The sequence below is a fragment of the Mustela putorius genome, unplaced genomic scaffold (genome assembly GCF_011764305.1).
Source record: "Mustela putorius furo isolate JIRA1106 unplaced genomic scaffold, ASM1176430v1.1 tig00003845_pilon_pilon_pilon, whole genome shotgun sequence".
Taxonomy (NCBI): domain Eukaryota; kingdom Metazoa; phylum Chordata; class Mammalia; order Carnivora; family Mustelidae; genus Mustela; species Mustela putorius.
The window spans coordinates 82,310,250-82,327,533 of record NW_025421998.1 but is presented as its reverse complement, the minus strand read 5'-3'; the positions used below and the strand labels follow the sequence as shown (position 1 = coordinate 82,327,533).

At 38.1% G+C, this 17,284-nt stretch overlaps 1 protein-coding gene across 4 annotated transcripts in view; it reads left to right on the top strand.

The window, feature by feature from the left end:
• The window catches only part of GRM8 (glutamate metabotropic receptor 8), a 749,284-nt gene that overhangs the window by 144,810 nt on the left and 587,190 nt on the right, over positions 1–17,284 (top strand). For all 4 annotated transcript variants that reach the window (XM_004741849.3, XM_045062948.1, XM_004741847.3 and 1 more), the window contains exon 3: positions 14,226–14,442. In XM_004741849.3, the coding sequence (XP_004741906.1) occupies positions 14,226–14,442 (217 nt within the window). The remainder of the gene's footprint in view (positions 1–14,225; positions 14,443–17,284) is intronic.

Here is a 17,284-nt window from a genome sequence, read left to right as displayed (position 1 = left end):
AGTTTGGGACATGCTCTGACATACAAGTTGGATACACTGGATATTTCAGGGACATGGGTGTGGAGCTCAGACAAGTGATTTATACTGGATGGATAGATCTGGAGTGGTTGTCAAGTGAAAAGAAAAGGCAATGTAGATTGTATCTTAAAGACGACTAACAGTTAAAGGAAGAAACACAAGAATAATAGCCAACAAAGGATGTAGAGATTTATGAGGAAAATTGGGAGAGTGATTTTTCATAGAAGTCAAGTAAGATTATTGGCATATAGTAGGTGATTAACAAATGCTTATTGAAATGAAAACCAAAACCAAACAAACAAAACAAGACTGAACTAGGCTCATGAATACTTTGTACAGATACCACTGAATTGTTTTATTTTTCTAAACATATTCTTTTATATGTTGGTTTCTATCAAGTATTGTCCCCTGTGCTTGGAATACCCTTTAGTCTCCTTCTACCTTTCCTGGTTTCCGCCTCTGCTAATCACCCGTTGTTTTTGCACATGCTTTTTCTTGTCTTTGGGCCTCAGCTCCTGACCGCCCTTGTGTACCTAGGTGTTTGCTGCCCAAACTACTCAAACTCTACCTATGCCCACACTGTCTTTGACCAATTTGCTAGTACCCGGCTGGGCTAGGAAGCCTTCCTCCACATAAGGGACTATAGCAATTAGTAAAAACCAGAGGAAGGAGATTATATTTACTTATAGGAAATGTTCATTTTTCCTTTTCACTGTGATGACCTACGTGGTGATGGTAGTGTCTGAGCTCTACCTGAATCATGGCCTGAGACCTTGAGAGGTGGTGTATGTGATTAGAAAAGGTGAGAACAGGAAACTGTGGTTGCATTTTTAGGAATGTGGGCATTCATGGGAGGCAAAGTTACTGAACAACAAACATTTTAAAATAGGCCTGAGGTAGTAGAGGGTAGAGGTGTTTAAGAGATGAGTCAAGATCCACACTGACTATGTTTGAATCCCATTCTACCATTTACAAATTATTCAGCCTCAGGCAAGTTATTTAACTTTTTCCAGGTCTCAGTTTTCTCACCCATAAAATTGGGAGGGAGCACTTAGCAAGTTCTTGGCCAATCAACCTGCTAAATGAATGTTGGCAAAACCAACCAAACACAGATGCGTATATATATAGATATACACACATAACTTACACATGCATACATAGTTTCATTAGTTAGGTGTGCAGATGGGATATGACACGTAAAGGAGGTTTATTAAGAGCAGTAAGCTAGCCCTCCCTATGGATGCAGCAGAGATGGTAATAAAAGGGCTAATTAGTACAGTTTGGAGAAACTTAATGTGTTGCCCTTTGGATACTAAGATGATAATGATGTTGCTTGGCAGAGGAACATGTGCTTGGCACATTCTTCAACATATAGTGGAATAATAGAATATGACTCATATGCCTTCTTTCATCTACTTTTGCTATTATCCAATGATGGCCATTTATGAAATCAACTATTTGGTCTTTGGAATGTGGTGAGTTTAGTCCCTATGAAAATGGAGCTATAGTTAAGACCTTTAACCTCATATGCACCCTCTTCTAACATACTGAATTCACTAGCTTAGATAACATAAAGGAAATGAAAATTTCCAGTAGTATTTGGTATTTGATGTTCAGAATCTGTACTTGAATGCCAGCTGGGGGATAAATAATCAGTTGAAAACCAGGGTATCAGTGAATGTGGGTAATTACTGAAAATCCAAGAAATTGTCAAGTGGGAAACTATTTACAAAGACAAATGTCCTTATCAACATTCTACCTTATTTTTAAGATTCAAATCATATATTATTGAGTGATAAAATGCCAATCTAAATGGACTGTTTGCCAGCTTAAGGTTTATTGACTTCAATTCATTGGTTATAATTACTAACTTTTTATTTTTTTAATGGTTTATTGCTGACACGCTTGGGGGAAAAATTGAACCACAGTGGTGATTGCTACAGCAAGAAAATCAGCAGAAGAGGAAAATTAAATGCTAGGTGATAGTTTTAAGACAGCAGTGATGGGGATGAGTAGGTGGGAGAGTTAGATTTTTAAGTGATTTAGCGAATGATGCTAAGAACATGCCACAACATCATTTTGGTTTTTCTAATGTAACAAATCATAATTGATCAATTTTTTGTACTCATGTAAAAAAAACCTCTTACAGAAAATTTTGACTGTCCTAGGGAACTCATTGAGAAGTTTTCCCCACCTTTTGTTTACAAGAATACTTAGAGATAGATTTCATTTCAAAATTCCAAACTGCATGAAAACTTTTTTTCAAGAAGATATCTTTTACTCTGGAATACAGTGGAATCATGGTAGTAGTAGTTAGAAGTAATGAAACCAGGGAATGACCTTCTCCTGTCTCTCCAGGATGCTGGGTCACTGAGCAGAGTTTTCAGAGGTGGACAGATTCATTTATTTCTCATTCCTCCTCCTGAGAGGTGCTGAAAATGTATATTATCTTGTAAGGAGGAAAAAGCCCCAATTATTCTCCTCCTGGGTTATTTCTAACCTGTTTCTTATGCCTTTTGAAATCCTATCCCAAAGCCTTCACTGCTTGAGTGAAAGTGAAGTGTTTCTTTTACTTTTAGATCACTTTTTTACTTTCCTAGAAGAAACAAATATTAGAGTTTATAAGTAATATAAAGTATGCTTCCCTCGTCCCTGTGCCCTTGCCTTAAGGTTGGTTTTTTCCCCTATGAGTTTAGTTTTTGCTGGATTTATTCATTCTTTCATTTCCCATCTATCCGTTCATTTGTTCATTCATTCCTGACCCTTATGTACCTCAGGATCTATGAGAACCTAACACACTTTCTTGCTGATAATTAAATTTCAAGAAATTAAATTTCTTGCTGATAGTTATTTTCTTAAATAGTTCTGATATGAGAACCCAAATTATGCATATACTAGTTGAAAATAGTATGTGTGAAAAGCATGGGGAGTGGTGGCCTTTGTTATAATATTATGCAACCTATGACAAGTTTCTAAAATTAAGTACCTGTCAGTCGACTGCCCCTCCTCCTCACTTGTACAAATTGGGTCGTTTACACATCTGAAGGAAGGCTGAAGTGAGAGACAACCTGTGGCTGGTGTTGGGTGTTCCTTTCCTTTTTCCCCTCACTTTTCATATGTCAGCTTAATGTCATTTCCTCAGGGAAGCCTTCCCAGTCCCCCCAGAGCAGATGAGTTACCTTGTTACTTTTTGCAGCCTGTACTTCTCTTTCTCAGTGCTTATTACAGTTGCTGTTAAATGTTTATTTGGTGATTGTTTCCTTAATGCCTGTCTTTTTCATCTCACCATATGCTTTGTGGGGGTGGAAGGACCATGTGTTGTTTGCTGCCCTATATCCAGAGCCCATCATGGTATCTGGAATATAGTGGGAGCTAATCTGTTGAATGGACTAATCAAAAAGTAACCATTAAAAATACATTATATTTAATTTAACCACTAATCAGAAAAAGTGTGTGTATTGAATTAACCTTTTTAGTTTGCAATTTTGCATATATGCTGGTTATCATTTTCTAGAAATTACAGTCTACTGAAATGTATGGAAATTAGAAAAAAATCGTGTTCACTTATTTTTTGAATAAGGAAAAATTGAAGGTCAGGAGAAGCCATAAATTAGAAGAACTATAGAACTAGTTGGAATATAAAAGTCTCTTGCTTAAAAAGTGAAGGTTTTAAATCCAACTTGCTGTTAGAACTTTTGGTTGAATATATGCAATGTGGTTAGGCTTAAAAATTCACACACTACTAGTGACTTGATAGATTATAACAACTCTTTCCCTTAGGAGCTACTGTGCTTTCTCATTGTAAAATGTAATTAGCAGCCATAAAAAAAAAGATGTATTAATCTTATAGGTTATAATTATGGTTGTTTATATGTAAATTTTTTCATGTTCATAGATTGCTTGTCTTTCATTTTAAATAAACAGGTTAGAATGTCATTACCAATTGGATTAACATCATTACTGTTCTTTTTCAAATGGGACATTACTTATTCTTCAAAAGAAATTTTAACTGATGGTTAGTTTTAGGGTTGGAGTTTCTAATAGCCTAACCAAAATGTCTTAGTGTAGATGTTATGCCAAAAGTACTTGAAATCAAGTTATGAAAAAATAATATAAGAAAGTGGAAATCTGCACAGTTGTACATAAATTTATTTAATGTGTCTAATGATCAGTGATGAATGATGCCTGAGACTGACTATATTTGTTTGCCCTCATATCCACCTTCTCTCTCTCTTTTGCCTTCTCTTCCCTGTGTTGGAAGATGATTCTGTCCCCAAAACAGCAATAGTTTCTCTTACTCCTTGGTTTTCAGTGAGTTTGGTCAAGGAGAGAGCCAGCAGGAGATCATGGTATAATTCTTTTGAATCCCTTTTTGTGGAGTGACCAGGGACTGGCTGTATCTCCCCAGGGAAGCCATTGCTTCTCTCAAGATGGTTTTCTTTTGCTTTCTGTAACTGCTCCCTTCTCTAGCCCTTAGTGCCCAGAGGTGGCAACTGCCCCCCTCTGACTGTTACTGGATTTTGGCTTTACACTACCATTACCTAAATACTGCCCCTGCCTTGAAAATAGTCCCTTTATGAACCTTCCTGTAGTTACCCTCATTTGAGTGTGCTGCTTCCCTAACTCAATACGTTACCTTTGCAAAGTGGCGAGAAAATGTACCCTATTACAATTCAGGAGAATATCCAAATGGATTACCTGAAACCAAGAAATGACTTTGTAAATGTAATATATATTTATATTTTCAGGTATCTATATGTACAAAAATGTACTCTTTGACTGGATCTTCATATTTGCCTCTGAAATTTCAGATTCACATCAGTAGCAAGCCATCTTTGAATTATTTATCTAGGAGTGAGAATGAATTGACCTTGTCTCTCCTCTCTCCGGTTGGCTTTGTTATCTGTGCTGTGTATTTGTGAGGAGGAAGGTTCTGGTGGGGGGTACAGTCTGCATCCTGGCCCATAATGAAATTAAACTTATGACCTTAAAAGTACCAATGTCATGCTACACTCAGTTATGTTAATTAACCACAGGCCCTTTCAGTGTGGGTGCGTAGATAGAGTTCGCTTATTCTGAATGAGCTGATGTTGGGGAGAAGGATAAAAATAGAGTACACTGAAATCTCTCTCCTTGTCTCTTTCTTTTTCTCTCTTCCTGGCCTCCACAATTTCTTGTTTCAACAGACTTCCTCTCCTTTTCTTTTGCTAAGCTCCACGGTGTAGCAACACACAAAAGTTTGTGTCCCTTCAAATTGACTGTGGGAATGGAACTGAGAAGAAAGCCAGGAACTGAATTTCACAGTTGGCACTAACTTATACAAATAAGAATATTACTATCTATTCATTGCAGGCAGGATTGCTTTGAGTAGGTCTTGGTTTGGGAGAAGATTAGGACTTCTACCATGCTTTTGGAAGCAAACTGAGGATAGTCATTACTCTCCATTATTACTCCACTCTTTGACTCTACTTTTCCTTTCTTCTTTCCCTCTCCTTACTCATTTTTGTGAAACTGAGAGGGGCATGACAGCTCAGGACAGTGTGAGGAGGGGAGGGTCAATGCTGGAGACTGAATTCTAGCTCCAAATCTCCTTATTTTTATTCAATTTCTGATTATATACTCATGTTTTGCCAAGAGCAGCAAGCGGTTTTAATACCAGAAAAGTAGTCACATCTGAAATGACAAAAGTTAAATGACTGTAATCGTTCTGGTTTCCTGGACCATTTTCTGTAACAACAATAAATCCATCCTAAGACCAAGTGGCAGGAAGTTATCATAGCAGTGGCTGCTGTTGCTAAGGCTGGTATTACTGAGGAAGTTCACAGGTAAACACTACCCCCCGAGGAAAGAGCATAGCTTCAAGCTGATCCCTAACTGGAGAAAACCAATGATGCTATTGAACAACATGAAGAACCCACCCCACTAACCTCCTCCACTACTAAGTTCGACAATCAATGGACAAGGTTGTTTGTAGAGGTAAACAAGAACAAAAACCTTTTTGTCAAGAATTGATGGTGAAGATGTGTGTGACTCATGTCCGCAAACCTGCTCTGCTCTGTCTGCAAATCTGTCCTTGGAGGTATATGAGTGTCTTACAGGAAGGCTTAAATTTACCAGGATTCTGAGGGGCTTCCTCTGAGCTGTGTTCAGGTCGCTCATTGCTAGTCTTGTTGGGGGTGTCTTGGCTCCTTAGGGATCTTTGTCAAACCAGAAACTTTGTCAAACCAGAAAGAAATGGATGCAGGATTCATAGTGTTTTGAGTAGACAAGGCAAGTTTTATGCTACTCCACAATATTTTAATATATAAACAGTGGGAAGCCCCTCCAAAAAAGGAGTGGAATTATAAGCTTCTTAGACCATGAATGAGTATTTATTGTGTCTGAAAGTCCCTCAGACCCCTTTGTATCTCAGTAATACTGAGTAATACATCATGGAGTCAGACTCCATGATGGCAGCAGGGAGAAACACAGGACATTTAAGGGAGACAGAAGCACTCTTAGCTCTGTCTAGAATATCCATTTTACAGATGAAGATAAGCAAGAAGGGGAAATAATTCTAAAATCTCTGACTTTGGTCCTTGATTAGAAATGTAATTTTTATTCTTCTTTAACAACAGACTAAAGTGTTTGTCAAGATAGTTATGAAATTTTCATGGCTATTTTCAGCATTTCAAAAAGGTTGGTGACTGTTGTAGGCTTCCCTACAATATGCCTGCACAGCTACAGCTGAAATGGCCCTTAGTTAATTTGAACTGGAATTTTATCATTTCAGTTTGGTAACAACAGATTATCTCATGCTGATCAGAAGCTTTAGCAAATGAATAGATCTTTGAGTAATAAAGAAAAAGGGGAATGGGTAAATTTTTACTTAAATAGTTTGATAGCAAAATCTTTCAAAATCACAATGCATGGAGAAAAATAATAAAAGGGGTCCTTGACTGATTGGTAGGTGTATTAATTTTTCTTTCAGTGAGAATTTCTTGAGCCTCTACTATGTGTTAGAAGCTCATGTTACAGATGTTTTTTTCTTTTATCTTTTTTATTTTTAAATTTTTATTATGTTATGTTAGTCACCATACAGCCCATCATTAATTTTTGAGGTAGTGTTCCAGTTGTAAACAGCACAAAGAAGAACCTGTAGAATCTACATTTTAGTAGGGGAGATGGTATACACAAATTAACACAGGCTGTGATGAAGTGTAATGAAGGAAATAAATAGGATGATGAGGTACTAATGAGGCTGGGGAGACCACTGTAGGAACGAAATCAAGGAAGGTCTATTTGAGAAGGAGACATTTGAACTAAGGCTGAATCATGAGAAAAAACTTGGGCAAAACATATGGAGTGAAAGGCGTGAAGCCTGGAGGATAAAAAGGGCTTGGCTGGGTCAGGTGAGTGAAGGGTGATGTCAGATGCCAAAGCACAAGGATCCTGCCTCAAGAAGTTTGGGCTTTATTATGGGACCAATGGGAAAAAATTGAAGGGCTTTGGGCAAGATTTTTATCTTATCTGATTTTTTTAAAAAAGATCCGTTTGTTTACTGGTGTAGAATAGATTTGAGAGAAGCAAGAACGGAAGCAGGAAGAACTGTCAAGTGGTTTTAGGAATTCAGATGATGCAATGGCTTGGACTAGGATGTGACTTTTTTTTTGCTCTACCATCACTGGGGCATGACCTGAAATGGCTAATTGAGCTTAAGATGTCATGTCCAAATTCTGGCCAACAGGAAAGAGGGAGATACATGAGATATATATGCTCATTTCCTTTAAGACCATTTTTCAAAAGTTATCCTCACCGCTGCTAATAATCATAACAAAGAAGGCTGGGAAGATGTAGTCTTCTTTGGATTGGCCAAGTCCTAGGTAAAAATCTGGGGTTCTGTCTAGAAGAAGTAAAGAACAGTCATGAGAGGACAAAAACCTCTCCTGACTCTTATTTAAAATATATTCTTATGATATATATTTGTTTATTTTTACTAAAATATCCAAAAAGTTATAACTGAATTTCTTTTTTCTAAAATAGAGCTTTTGCTTCCTTGAGTTCTAAGTCAGACTTTGGCCTCTCTTAGAGTTTGTAAGTCCAAGATTCACAGAACGATTAGCTAAATGTGGATCAAGTAATTAGTTTTATTAACAGCTGGGCAAACATCAAATAACTTCCTCAGACATGCAGCCGTCTGTTAAGATAAACTGGATTGGAAAGCATTTAGTGCAGACTTGAAGCCAAAATGGTGCCTCCTACTCCCATGCCACACATCTCAATATTAAGACTGTATAGAAGACTTGTGACATGTCACTGGTTTGTCAAACCAGTGACATAGGTTTCAGGCCACCCTCCAACACCTGGTTGTCAGTGGAATATGGAAAGGAAGGATGGGTTTCTTCTCCAAGAAGAGAGGCCTAGCCTGGTCTTCTAGCCATACAGAGAAAAGAAGCCTGGTATGTGTGTGGGCAGGTCAGACAATGAAGGCAGAGCCAGTTAGTGACTCTTGCCCCATAAACATAGAATCTGATCTCTCATTCTGTCCTCTCTCTCCGCCCCCCAGGAGAGTAAGGTAAAAGGTAGAGATCTAGGTAGAAAATACATATTATACAGCTGCTGCAGAGAGCTAAGTTTAGGGGTAAGAATCCCTTATGTGGACTCAAGTGAAAATGTAATGGAAGAATAAGAGTTTTTTCCCCTAACCAAGCCAATTATCAGAAAAGTGGAAGCAAAAGCAATTTTTAAAGAGAATATGATGATGAGTATCTTGAGTTATGCCTCAAATATGCTTTATTTGGGTAATGGAAATATGACCTTAATTTAAGTACACATCATATTCTTATGGAAACTCAGCACAGGGAAAATGATAAAAAATCAAAATGATAGGTGTTTTCAAGTGATGTAATTTGATTTTATAAGGCACTGAAAGAGAAAAGAAACAGTTATGTAAGGGATGTGGTAGAAAAGGCTGGAAGGGAAAATGGGTGGAGGAGAGCTAAGAGCTAGTTAGGGCAGAGCCGAGGATGGGAAGCTTGGCAGTGTATGCCTCTTCTACAGAGACCTGGAAGAGTGGGTATATTAGGGCTTCTGGCACACTCACAGGGTGATGGGAGAGGGGTTAACAAAAATACTATTTATAAAGTGTACTACTTAGAAGTACTATTTATAAAATAAAAGTACTACTTATAACTACTATTATAAGATAAAGGACCCATCACTGGATGGGAAGTACTCAGGAATTGGCAACACTAAGAAGATCTGAAGGGATAACTGTAGAGAGTAGTCACTAGAACCTTGTAAGAACTCTAGCTATGGATGAGGGCTTAGGCAGAGGAACACCAGATTGGTGGAAGAAATTGGGAGCATCAATCCTCACTTCTATCTCCTGCCCTCCCTCTCTCTTAGTGTCTCCCAATGGCCAAACTCAGACGGAAGCCTGAGGTGAGAGAGCTCAAGTGAGATAGTCAGAGAGCAGCCTCCTAGGACATAGAGTAGGAAGGAGAAGGAGTAAAAAGGGCAAATGGAGAATAGTTTGTCCAATATTTTGGTGGAATGCAGGGTGGAAGGCTGTGGGGAAGAGTCTGCATCAAAATTCCTGCCACAGCTTAATTAATTAATTGTCTCCAAATATTTGTTGAGCATTTGTTCTGTCAGATGCTAGGGATACCAAATAAATCAATAGAGAGTTTTTCAGTGGGAGGCTCATAAGCCAGCACTCAGTCATGGTCCTCGTGTCAGATGAAGGAGGTTGTGGGAGCAAGGAGCAGAAAAAACTGCTCTGCCTGAAAGAGTTAGCAGAAGCTTCCTAGGGAGGAGGTGACTTTTGAGTTGGATATTGAATTTGGGCAGAAGATTGCCAGGTGGATTGGGGTGCCTGGGTGGCTCAGTGGGTTAAGCCTCTGCCTTTGGCTCAGGTCATGGTCTCAGGGTCCTGGGATCGAGCCCTGCATCTGGCTTTCTGCTCGGCAGTGAGCCTGCTTCCCCCTCTCTCTGCCTGCCTCTCTGCCTTCTTATGATCTCTCTCTTTCTGTCAAATAAATAAATAAAATCTTTAAAAAAAAATTGCCAGGTGGACAGAATGGGCTACATAGGGAACAGCATGTGCATGCAGACTCCACCAGGGCATGGCAGGGAAGACAGTAGGTTAGGTAGGAGGATTGGATGGAGTCTGACTTCAGGGTTTGGTGACCCAGACTGAAGAGTCAGGATATCTTTTGAATGGGCAAGCGAGATTTAACAGAGGTTTGTGGAGGATGTTACTTATTATAAGGAATGAGCTGATGCAGAATGCTTTCCCTAACACCCTATTTTCTTGGTACATTCTCCTTTCCTTTTTCATTTCCCTCTCTACTTTTGTCCCTCACTTACCATTTCTTTTTCATTTTTCTTTTTTTATTCTTGTTGTTTCTAGTAAATGAAACTCTAGTAAATGAAGAGGGATTAGGATGGATTTAGTGGAGAGAAAAGAAAAAGAAATATTTCAGATTTTAAGAAAAAAAAACCCACTGCATTTGCCAGTAGGGGGTTAATTTGAGGATAGTGGAAATATTGGGAATGCTGGCACAGAAATTAAAATGCTTAATGAGCCAATGCTTAGTGGTCAACCACAATAAAATTAAAATGAGATGCAACTTCATAATGACTTGAAAAGTTGTCTTAAAATATGATCAGTATACTCCGATGTCTATTATTGTAGACTGCAGCATAGCAAAAATTGAGCAAATGAAAACACAAACATGTACTCTCACTTTTCCACACATAGATCTGCAAAGAGAAAACTCCTTAAGACTTTGGGGAGTAAGTCCTTTACCTAATTATTCAAATAACCATTTTCTATTTGTACTTTTATTTTATATACCCTTTACACCTGTTTAATTAATCCTAAACATGATGCTGACTGCTAATTAAACAGCCCTGAAAGTGACTGACTGAAGGTAGTAATTTGAGATAATTAGTTTTGGTTTCAAACACTCAATTTTCACACTTTGTGCTCATTTTTAGAAAGGGGTGGCTCATTATTATAGGCAGGGTGGGAGTTGTGTAAGGCATTTTATTGCTGGACTCTGAGTAGCTGAGGAAGTGGGAGGGTTATCATATAATGACAATGACATTAATAGGACAAGGAAATGGTATAGTGCTATAGAATTAGCCATAGAATGCTCCCCTATCTCTTCCTACCTGCACGCACGCACACACGCACGTGCACACACACACACACACACTCTCTCTCACACTTACACACACACACACACACCATTCACACATGCACAGAATTCCTTTCAAAGTGAAATTCAGGCAGCTGAATCTTTTTCATTAGAATGTAGGAATGTACATGCTCTTGGTCTTTGGGAGTTTTATTTAGTAAAAGGTAGATCTCTCTGAGTCATTCATTGTCTCTTTCTGAGGTTATTTAGAAGCAAGCAATAGAAGGTGAAATAGACCCAGATTTGGCGTGTGGTTTGAGATTTGAAGAGGTGTCCTTGCTGAGGAGTCATAAGCACAGTCTATTCAAGGGAACGATCATATCTAGCAAAGAAAGCAAAGGGGCAGGAAGGAGGCAGGACGGACTGTTTTTTATGGTCCCACAATGTTAACAAGCAAGTTAACATGGTCCACTAGGAGAATAGGACCAGGAAGAATTGGGGGTTAGATAGGATAAAATCATTGTTATAGTCAATATATAGAGATACAGAAGCTGAATAGATCCTGCAGCACCATGGAGAGCTCCAAGCACATTGTAGCTGCTGCCTGGGTAACTAAGACTTGTGCCTTGGGAAGTTTAGTTTCACTTTATTGGCTATAGATATGGAGTAGGACTCTCTAGACCCATGAAATGTTATTCAGATGTTGAGGGCTTTTCAAGGATGTCAAGGGGAGAGTCCACTCCATGTGGACTGGGAATTATCTGGCCAGGGTATGGCAGGGGATGGATTGCAAGCTATGCAGTCAGCCGTACATGGGAAGGTGGAAGTGCAGCCTTTTGGACATCTTAGCACTGACATTACCTGCAGGATCAGATGCAGAACAAAGTTAATTGTTTTATGTACTGGTCAATCCTGCATCTTTAACCAAGCGACCTGAATTGGGGCATCTTGGATTCATTATGACCCCTGAACTTGCACACTGTGGCAGGGCAGCAGAGGAGCAGCGAGATGCACTGTTGCATAGCACATACTCCCAAGCTGCCCTCTTTCACTCTTCATACATTCCTTGGCTTTGACTGTCTTCTTCATTATGCCCCCACCATTCTTTATCTCCAGTCCCAGAGACTCTTAAACTCCACATCCCCAATATTATTACCTACTTTTTAGTTGCTTTCATTCATTTCATAGTAAGCTCAAAAGAAGCCAAAAAAACTAAACTCATAATTTTTGTCTTCTAAATCTCCTCTTTCTCTGTATATCTTGGTAAATAGCAAACATCATCCACCCAGTTACTAAAGCCACAGAACTAAGAGTCAGTCCACATTTCCCTTCATTACCTTCACCTTACCTTGGTTTTAGATACTTACAGAGTCCATGCCCTTCCCTAACCCCAACCTTCCCCATCATTGCCTTAATTGAGTTTCCATACTTTCTATTTATTTATTTACTTACTTACTTATTTGACAGGGAGAGACACAGTAAGAGAGGGAACACAAGCAGAGGGAGTGAGAGACGGAGAAGTAAGCTTCCTGTGGAGCAGGAAGGGGCTCTATCTCAGGACCCTGGGACCATAACCAAGCTGAAGGCAGACACTTAATGACTGAGCCACCCACACACCCCCAGTTTTCATACTTTCTTACTTAGATTTCTATAATAATTTTCTAACTTGTTGTCCTGCATCTAACATAGCTTTCTTTTAATTTATCTCTAAGCGTAGGATGGACCCCCCTGCATTAGATTCTTCTGGAGAGCATATTAAAATGCAGATTTCTAAGCCTCTAGACATACCAAGTCAGAATTTTCAGGAATGGGGTTAGCTAGGTGTACATTGAAATTTGAGGGCTGCAACTTTCTTCACAGCTGCCAATATTATTTTTCTGAAACAAAAATCTGATTATGCCTCTATCTTAGTTACAGTCATTCTGTGCTTCCCCATGCCTTTGTGATAAAATCCACACTTTTTGTCATACCCGACTAGCCCTTTATCTGCCCAGCTTTGCAGTTTTATTTCCTGATGTTCCTCCCTTGCTATCTCGCATTCCCTCTGTGTGAAATGCTACAAATCCTGGAATCTGCCATGCCCTTTCTTGACTGTATGCCTTTGGACATGCAGTTCTTTGTGACTGAAATGTCCTTCCTTACCTTGTTTGCTGATTTCTTGCATTGTCTGTGCCCCATCTCAGCTGAAAGTCCTTTCACTCTACTGCTTTAGCATCATGTGTTCTTCTATCCTAGCACTTTTCACTGATAAAGTAAAAGTCCTCATTTGGATATATGTGTAAATGTTACATTTTAAAAGATTTTTAGGGGGAGATTTGTGGTATGTAGCTAATTTGTTACTTTGAGTTTATTTGGATAAGTGATATAGGATTCCTAATTTTCAAAGTCTGGTAATTCACTCTATGTATGCCAGAAAATTGTCTCTTTTCCCAAAGAAATGATGGTATAGATTCCCATTTTGTAGTATTTTGAGGTGGGCAGCTGGAACCATCTTTTCATTAGAAGATACATAGTTGACTGTTCCCATATCATTTTGTGGTACTCAACGATCATATCAATAAACAGTCAATAGACTCACAAAACTGTATATTTATAGTAATTTTCCAAAAGTGTGATCTTAGTACTGAATTGTATCAATTGTAAAAAAATCTCATCTTAAATTCTCTGTTTATGATTGTGTGTAGTCTTTATGTCCTAAAGCTAAATACAGTTTCAGAGGTGGCCTTTTCTGATGTGTGTATGCACTATACTTTCATTTTGGCTTCATTTTTGTGCCAGAACTTTATGGTATAAAAAAAGAGCAACAAAAGGCACAAATGTTTTGCTTTGGCTTCAGAACCTGAAGTAACACTAAGTTCTTTCTTGCTGTTTAGAAATGTGTTTTGAAAGAAAGTGAGCCTACAGACTTTTATAAAATGCTAAATGAAAATAAAATAAAATTGGCAGTCACAAAGCCATATTTTGGCTTCAGGCTGATGTGTCTGAGTTACTGGTCTGGGTTTGCTGCTTGGTCTCTTGTGTGACAACTCTCCATTCGACAGATTCCTCTTGGGTTGAAATGATCTGTCATTTGTTTTGCAGATACCTCAAATCAGCTATGCATCCACAGCCCCAGAGCTAAGTGATAACACCAGGTATGACTTCTTCTCTCGGGTAGTTCCACCTGACTCCTACCAAGCTCAAGCCATGGTGGACATTGTCACGGCACTGGGGTGGAATTATGTGTCAACACTGGCTTCCGAAGGCAACTATGGAGAGAGTGGTGTGGAGGCCTTCACTCAGATCTCGAGGGAGATTGGTAAGCATATATTTATCAGATGATTGCTTTTGGAGGCGACAGGTTGTGGAAGTCTGAGCATCTCCATGTGCTCTCTGATCTATGTGGAATAATGAGAGCTCCTACAGATGCATGACCCAGGCTGTCCACTCTAGGGGGAAGTTGGTTTTATTATAAATGATGTTGTTGTTCATGGTCTATCAAGGTGACACTTTGGTGCTAATTTAGGAAATAGAGCTCCTGACTCAGGCGAACAGTTTTCAAAGTTGTCTGTTTTGACGAGGGAGTTTGCTGGCACATTAGAGCCACTGTAAATTTGAATAAATGACATACTATTTGATTGTTCTGGATGGAAGTTTACATTAGCAAGTCATTAAATTAAAAAAAAAAGGCAGTGGAATTTAACATCCAACACTAGAGGGATTTAGACTGGTAATCATCTTAAAATAATACTGAAGTGGCCCCCAAGGCTATACTTTTAGTTATATTCTTATTGTCATATTTGACTTTTTGCATTTTTATTCTTACCTTATGCTCTATAGCTTACAGTGGAATGAAGGGCAGTATGTAAAATCTGAGTTAGAACAAGGTGCTGATGAGCTCTGCTGGGCTTTTTTCAAGGTGCTTATCCAAATCTCTGTAGGCATTTTTCCACATGTATATTTAGCCTTGAGTTTGTAAATCCATCCCCTGTGTGAAAAAAATAGAATAAAACAAAAAACTACTTAAAGTACAAACCTTATTGCTGATTGGTCAGCCACATAATTTGGTGGGTAAAAGGAGGCATATTGTTACTTAACAAATACTATTTTTCTTATTAAGAATTACTGAATAAAATGTACATATTTTTTCTTTAAGAGTAATAATAATATTTTGTGGAAAAGTTAAAGTGCCCCTTGGCTATTTTTGAGTAATTTTGAACTTGAAGGAAGAAATTATTTTGATAATTTGTTGTCTTTCTTGGAGGGTTCAGCTCAGAAAGACAATGGGAGTGATTTACGCTTGTCTAGAATTAGCAAGGATGAGTCTAAAGTTATATTATTGGAGTAAGGTTTCTCTTGAAAGACTTGAAGATACTTGGGATCTGTTCCTCTGCATATGCTAGGATGTGAAAAATTATTATACGCAATAGTTAGTATATTTAACATTTGTTCCAGTGCTGTGCTGTTGCAGAAAATGTAGAGAAGGCCTGGTGTTGTTGGATGGATTGGGTTAATTGATTTAATCGGGGAACTGTCCACACCTGTGTTAGTGTCCATGCTACCATACTCTTTGCTCTTTGAAATTTTAAATTCCATCATTATTGCTATAAAAATGATTCAGACATTCAACTGCGCTTTAAATGATGACAAATTATATTATCTTTTTCGGTAAGAATCCAAAGTTTATCTTAGAGGAAATGCCCACTCAAATGAAAACAAAAGCTTCTGGAAGCAGAGCTAATGCATTATTTAAGCAGCTGATGTCGGTTCTCACCAGAGTGATAATTCAACAAGAGGAGGAAACTGATAGAGTATGTATTGAGATGATATGTTTTTTTGCAGTGATCGTGTACATTCTTCAACTACAGGTCACATTGTGTGCCTGAAACCGATTGCTATGAAAAATTCAATACAGGACATAATTTGCCAGTTGTTGCAGAATCTGATAAAATGCATTGTTCTAAAAGTTAAGTGAGATCGCAGTTTTATTCATTTGACTAAAAAAAGAAATACTTAGTTTTCACTTTTGAGGAGCATTGCTATACTCTGGTAATACTGTCACATAAAAGGATTCAGATGGTTCCGTTCATTATTCCTGTTTCTATGTTAGTCATTAGTATGGGAGAAAATAATTTTAGTGCCTTGTGTATGTGCCTGATTAGGGCAACACATTTCTTCAGTGTTGATCCTTTCAGTATTCTGTGACTTGATTGGCTGTCCATTCTATTTCAGCTCTCACTTATCTGGGGAATGGAGAAAGGCTGGATTGTCAATTAATATGCAGAATACTGAAAAGGCCAAATTGGTACCACACTAGAGTATGCCATGGAATATATTAAATATCAAAATCATCCCTCATTTTAATGACAAAGATTTTTATCTAGAACAAAAATAGCTGAAAATTAAACCTTTTACATGACAATGATATTAATGGGAATAGCAAATGGTAGCAACTTAACCCATTCTGAAATGATCTGATGACTCTGATGAAAATTCATTAGTTCTGTAACATTCGCTTCTCTTACTACAACATCGATGACATTTCTGTCACCATGTTAGTAGTGTGTTTTTAAAAATCTTAGTATCTTGACTGAGAAGACGATGTATAAATTCATTTTGTGGAATGTCTGCCTATTAAAAAATTATATATTTTCCCAACTCATAAATTTTGCCATACTCTATTCTGAATTTCTCTCTTTAGAAACATTGATTGCTAAGAAATTTCAGTGTAAATTGAGGCTTCTAATGTTTCCTCTCTGATTCATTCAGACAGATCATAATAGAATGATAAGGAAGTGAAAATCTGTTTAGTGATAAATTGCTTGTATGGTTTGATTAGAACATTTTTTATTTTAACAAATCTGAGACTTGGGGAAGTGTCTGTGAATCTTGGAGAATGAAGCAAATGAGTGAATGATGGTCATGAACACAGACAGATGTCTGTGATGGCTCTTACCTAGCCAAGATGGTTCTAGGGAGAGCAGGACAGGAGTAACTCAATAAAATAAAGATAAATAGTCCCTTGATATCTTAGCTATTATAGTATCAGCCCAAGGCATTCTTGACTGTAGGATTTTTTTTTTTTGAAAAGGCAAAAATATATTTGAGATCAGCAAATAGCACAATTTGATCAGAGCATAGTTTGTGTCATGAAGTACAGG